The sequence below is a fragment of the Erpetoichthys calabaricus genome, chromosome 5, assembly GCF_900747795.2.
Source record: "Erpetoichthys calabaricus chromosome 5, fErpCal1.3, whole genome shotgun sequence".
NCBI classification, from domain to species: Eukaryota; Metazoa; Chordata; class Cladistia; order Polypteriformes; family Polypteridae; genus Erpetoichthys; species Erpetoichthys calabaricus.
This window is the reverse complement of record NC_041398.2, coordinates 22,451,999-22,458,267: the sequence shown is the minus strand read 5'-3', so window position 1 is coordinate 22,458,267 and position 6,269 is coordinate 22,451,999. Positions and strand designations below refer to the sequence as shown.

Genomic DNA, 6,269 nt, shown 5'->3' with positions numbered 1-6,269 from the left:
ATGATTAACTGTACACAAAGGCATGCCTCCAATACAGTGAAATGCTTGTCACAGGATTTGATAGCAGGTGTCCACCTCTCTTGAGCCAATAAAAATTTAGCTTATAATAATACATTACATTTATATAGCGCTTTTCTCAGTACTCAAAGCGCTATCCACACAGGGAGAAACCGGGAAGCGAACCCACAATCTTCCACAGTCTCCTTACTGCAAAGCAGCAGCACTACCACTGCGCCACCTGTGAGGATTCTTCACACTCACCTGCTCGCTTGCTCAAGATGCGTCTTCTTCCCTCGACTCACCAATTACTTTGAGCTGCCCAGCACTCTGGGTAATAGTATAGGCTCACATAATACACACAGGTCACATACAAGTCCAAATGTAAAGACATTACCTTAAAGACACAAATATACCCACAACATCACATGTGCTGTTTCTTTTTGCATGCATAATTGTGCATGTTTTGTGTTCACAAGATTTCCAGCAATTTTTTATCCTACTGGTAAATTTTTTTCTCCCCAAAATCCACACCACAGGCAGAATTTTATGTGGTATACTGGATCAACTGGAATATTGTCCGCTACTACTAGATGCAGAGCAAAATCACCACCATCACATTAACTCATGCTGTTAAAGTAACTTTTTAAAGTGTACATTAGCTTAAAGTATTCAGGCCCCTTCACTTTGTGTACACTTTACACTGCATATGCTTTCTCTTTCATCATTTTGGGTTTTGACTGTAGATCGATGGACAAAAACAGCAAATGTTGCCATTTAAAATAAAATCTACAACACACCTGTGTAGAAAGTGAAGGGCTCCAAATACTTTGTGACTTCACTGTATATATGGAAACCGTGTTCTTTAGTCTTTACTCACCTGTAGGTTCCATATTGTAAACCAGTGGTATCCACTGTGGCTGCTTGTTTTTGTCCCATCCCATTTCTTCTCTTAATTATAAATAATAAATTTTATAAGGTATAAATCAAATAATATGTTGTAGTGTTTTATAAATCATACAGGGTGAATAGAATTTATAAATTACACCTTTTGTGTTTTTATTAGAATTTCTAAATTGATGAGCCACAGGATGAGTTTATGGGAAAGAGTAGTAGAGGTTAGGTTAAGAAGTGAGGTGATGATTAGTGAGCAGCAGGATGGTTCCATGCCAAGAAAGAGCACCACGGATGCAATGTTTGCTCTGAGGGTGTTGATGGAGAAGTTTAGAGAAGGCCAGAAGGAGATGCATTGCGTCTTTGTGGACCTGACAGGGTGCCATTAGACGAGTTGTGGTATTGTATGAGGAAGTCGGGAGTGGCAGAGAAGTACGTAAGTGTTGTACAGGATGTGTACAAGGGAAGTGTGACAGTGGTGAGGTCTGCGGTAGGAGTGACGGGTGCAGGCAGCGTGGAGGTGGGATTATATCAGGGATCGGCTCTGAGCCCTTTCTTATTTGCAATGGTGATGGACAGGTTGACAGACGAGATTAGACAGGAGTCCCCGTGGACTGTGATGTTTGCTGATGACATTGTGATTGTAGTGAGAGTAGGGAGCAGGTTGAGGAGACCCTGGAGAGGTGGAAATATGCTCTAGAGAGGAGAGCAATGAAGATCAGTAGGAACAAGTCAGAATACATGTGTGTAAATGAGAGGGAGGTCAGTGGAATAGTGAGGGTGCAGGGAGGTGGGTGAGTTTAAATACTTGGGAACAACACTACAGAGTAATGGGAATTGTGGAAGAGAGGTGAAGAAGAGAGTGCAGGCAGGGTGGAATGGATGGAGAAGAGTGTCAGAAGTGATATGTAATAGATGGGCATCAACAAGAATGAAAGGGAAGGTTGTGGTGTTGTGGGTCCACAGCTCCCATCAGGAAGGCCAGTTTTTAATAATCACTGCACTCACGGCTTAGCGAGGGGGAGTGGTGGTTGTGTGGCTGAAGCGGTTCCCGATATGATTCGTGATGTGGGCGTTTCTCACCTAAGTGCACAGGTGAGAAATCGTCTGCATCCATGATTGTTCTCGGGGCTGCTGATTTGCCTCAGCTGCCATGTCCTCTTCATAAATAGAAGCGCGAGACGGCTAAGAAAAGAAGACAAAGAGCCGGAGGTTGCAGGAGAGCAGGAAGCAGGAGGAAAAAGCCGGTGTGAGCGAGCACGAGCGTGTGATCGCAGGCAGGCAAGCAAGCAGCTGGACAGTGAGCCCTAGCAGGGGTGTTTGGCCAACACTTAGGGCAGTTGGAAGTGTTTGCACCCGCTGAGTATTTTAAGGAGAAACAGGAGTGACCGGCAGTAGGACGGCTGGCTGCGTAAGGCCGAGAAGGCAGCGGGAGGCTTGGGCGGTGAATTCCCTGACGTGTGCGTCCTGGTCATTAGGGAAGCCAAGTCTCAGTCTGGAGAGTACGCGACCGAAGCCAGGGATCAGGAGGCCTCCAGACCAGATGAGCAGAGAGAAGGTCAGCTGCTGCAGAAGAGCGACTCTCCTGTTGCGGAGCCCAGATGGGAGAAGCAGGGGAGCCGCCAGGTAAAGAACACGCCGGGCTTTTGTGTTTTTAAAGGACTGCTTCCAGCATTGTTTTAACCTCGTTTTAAAGGATTGTTGTTTTTTCTATTTATTAGTTTTAACCTCCACTCAGTACTTGTTTTTATGGATTATTTATTTAATGATGTTTTGAATGCACTGCACTTTTATTTGAACACTTGTTTTTGTTGATTGTTTTTAATAAAAGCACTTTTCCACTTTTGCACCATCCCCTTGCTCCATTGTTGTGCCTCACTGCCAAGCGCATCGGTGACATTACCGATGGTGTCGGGTTCAAGGGGCTCCCGGACGGACGATGAGAGCATGCACCGAACCCGCATCATCACAAACGTCTACAGGACAGTAGTGAGACCAGCTATGTTATATGGGTTGGAGACGGTGGCACTGACCAGAAAGCAGGAGACAGAGCTGGAGGTAGCAGAGTTAAAGATGTTAAGATTTGCATTGGGTGTGATGAGGATGGACAGGATTAGAACTGAGGGCATTAGAGGGTCAGCTCAAGTTGGGAGACAAAGTCAGAGAGGCGAGATTGCATTGGTTTGGACATGTGAAGAGGAGAGATGCTGGGTATATTGGGAGAAGGATGCTAAGGATAGAGCTGCCAGGCAAGAGGAAAAGAGGAAGGCCTAAGAGAAGGTTTATGGATGTGGTGAGAGAGGACATGCAGGTGATGGGTATGACAGAGAATGATGACGAGGATAGGAAGATATGGAAGAAGATGATCTGCTGTGGCAACCGCTAATGGGAGCAGCCAAAAGAAGAAGATGATTAGAATTTTTCATATTGTCCCAAGTTTTTAGGAATTGGGGTTGTTTATAACTTTATTTATTTCTTTACTGATTGAACAAGATGAAACAGCTTACCAGCACACCCCTAGCTTCAATAAATCCCAGCCAGTGTGGAGGTTGCATTTTCCTCCTAAGTCTTTTCAAATTTCTTTCTTTTATCCAAAACATGTGTAAATTAGATTAATTTGTAAATCAGTTTCTAAGAAAGCAATTTAATTGACTTCAAGGCCTCGTTACACTGCATATATTAATGCTCCATAAGACATCTGTGACCTGGCGTAGTACGCGTGTTTGTGTTTGCGCATCCTTGCATGCATACGTGGACTGTGCCCACGATGAACTGGGTTGATTCCTGCCTTGTGCTTAGCACCGCTAAGACAGACTCAGCCCTTCTGATCCTAAAATGGCTTGAGACTGTCAGAAATGGAGGCACAGACTAATACCTGGGTGGAAGCCACATCTCCTCACCTTCTGCTGGTGTGATGCCTGTTACAACACTGATGAAATTAAACGTTTCTCTGTGCTAAATGATCCCCTGCCAAAAACTTCTCCAGGCTAAATAATCATGTGTTTTCATAAGGGTCCTTTAAGTGAAAAATATGGAATTCCAGCTTTTTACCAAAATACAGTGACAAACATGGCCTGTTGCCTTGAATAACGTGTAGGTTGAACTCTCCTTTATGTGCTTTATTATTTAATTTGTCCAGGTGCATAGATATGTCTATCAATTTCCATTTTGCATTTTAAATCAATAATACTTTTTTCTTTTGAAACAGGTCTGCAAGAGGATGGCAGGTGTTACTCACTTCAGTGTAGACATCGGGAGAAGCTGCAAATTGAAGATGGGAAGAAGCTGACAGAGAGTTTGAGGCCATCTTCTTTTCATGTTGTGAAATCAACAGGGTTAGGTGCCACCAGTGCTCGAGAACAAATGCAAAATAGTGAACCCCTTGCTTTAGATGTCTGCCAAGAAAATGAGAAAAGTTCAACCTTTAAATCTGATTGTAAAGATCACGGAAATGTTTATGTAACAGGAAAGCCTTTCATCTGTTCTGAATGTGGTAAGCGATTCTCGCAAACTCGAAATCTTAAGACCCACTTAAGAATTCACACCGGTGAGAAGCCGTATTGCTGTGCTGAATGTGGTAAACGATTTTCTTACAGTAACAACTATCAGAGACATAGAAAAATGCATACTGGAGAGAAGCCATATTGTTGTAATGAATGTGGCAAACCATTTTCAAAGTCCAGTGATCTTCAAATACACACAAGAGTTCATACTAGAGAAAAGCCATATCCCTGTTCTGAATGTGGGAGAAGATTTGCACACATCAGTAATCTTAAGTCACATACAACAGTTCACACTGGGGAGAAGCCATTTTGCTGTTCAGACTGCAGCAAACAATTTTCCCTGCTTGGTGAGCTAAAAAAGCACAAGAGGATACATACAGGTGTGAAACCACATTGTTGTGCTGAATGTGGGAAACGATTCTTAAAGGCAAGCAATCTTAAAGTACACTCAAGAGTTCACACAGGAGAAAAAACACACTGCTGTTCTAACTGTGGTAAGCGATTCTCAAATGCAAGTGATGTTCAGAGACATATGAAAATTCATACTGGGGAAAAACCATATGGCTGTTTTGAATGTGGCAAACAGTTTTCAACTGTCAGTTATGTTACAAGGCACATAAAGATACACACTGGAGAGAAGCCATATAGCTGTTCTGAATGTGGTAAACAATTCTCGATAAAAGGAAATCTTCGAAGGCACACAAAAATTCATGCCGGAGAGAAGCTTCATCCTGCTCAGAATGTGGCTAACAATTCTCGGATATACACAGACATCATGGACACACAAAATCCCTCTCAGGATGGAAGTCGTTTTGTTGTTCTGAATGTGGCAAACAGTTCTTCTACAGAAGTAGTCTTCAGCAACACATCAGATTTCACTCTCAATGGAACCCCACATCAGAGTGACATCAGGATGACTTGACACATAAATGACCTGGTAAAAGTGAACCATGGCTTGATGACATAGAGTGGTCCACTACAGTTATTGGGGTGTGGGCAGGGAGGAAAAACTAAAGAGTAGATTCTGTCAGACAGAGCTGGTAACTGTCACACACTTGATTGTTTTAAGCAAAATAATGACAGCCTTAATTGTGTAGATGCAGAGAGTCCACGTATTTTGCAGCATTATTAAAGATGAGAGAAGCACTTGTAAAGTACCCCATAAAGAAATAAAGAGAAACACACATATAGTACCATCCGGAAAGTATTCACAGCGCATCACTTTATCCACATTTTTCCTTATTCCAAAATGGATTAACTTCATTTTTTTCCTCAGAATTCTACACACAACACCCCATAATGACAATGTGAAAAAAGTTTTCTTGAGATTTTTGCAAATTTATTAAAAGTAAAAAAATTGAGAAAGCACATGTACATAAGTATTCACAGCCTTTGCCATGAAGCTCAAAATTGAGCTGAGGTGCATCCTGTTTCCCCTGATCATCCTTAAGATGTTTCTGCAGCTTAATTGGAGTCCATCTGTAGTAAATTCAGGTGATTGAACAGGATTTGGAAAGGCACACACCTGTCTATATAAGGTCCCACAGTTGACGGTTCATGTCAGAGCACAAACCAAGCATGAAGTCAAAGGAATTCTCTCTCTCTTCCTAGAGCTGGCCGTTCATCTAAATTTAGCAATCGGGGGAGAAGGGCCTTAGTCAGGGAGGTGACCAAGAACCCGATGGTCACTCTGTCAGAGCTCCAGAGGTCCTCTGTGGAGAGAGGAGAACCTTCCAAAAGGACAACCATCTCTGCAGCAATCCACCAATCAGGCCTGTATGGTAGAGTGGCCTGATGGAAGCCACTCCTTAGTAAAAGGCACATGGCAGCCCACCTGGAGTTTGCCAAAAGGCACCTGAAGGACTCTCAGACCAT

At 43.1% G+C, this 6,269-nt stretch overlaps 1 protein-coding gene across 1 annotated transcript; it reads left to right on the top strand.

The window, feature by feature from the left end:
- Nucleotides 1-4,093: 4,093 nt before the first annotated feature.
- On the top strand, nt 4,094-5,852 carry LOC114643706 (gastrula zinc finger protein XlCGF52.1-like). The gene is made up of 2 exons (XM_051927596.1): nt 4,094-5,386; nt 5,426-5,852. Exon 1 carries the CDS (start codon nt 4,255-4,257, stop codon nt 5,314-5,316), a length of 1,062 nt encoding a protein of 353 aa, XP_051783556.1. The 5' UTR covers nt 4,094-4,254; the 3' UTR covers nt 5,317-5,386; nt 5,426-5,852.
- The last annotated feature ends 417 nt before the right edge of the window (nt 5,853-6,269 follow it).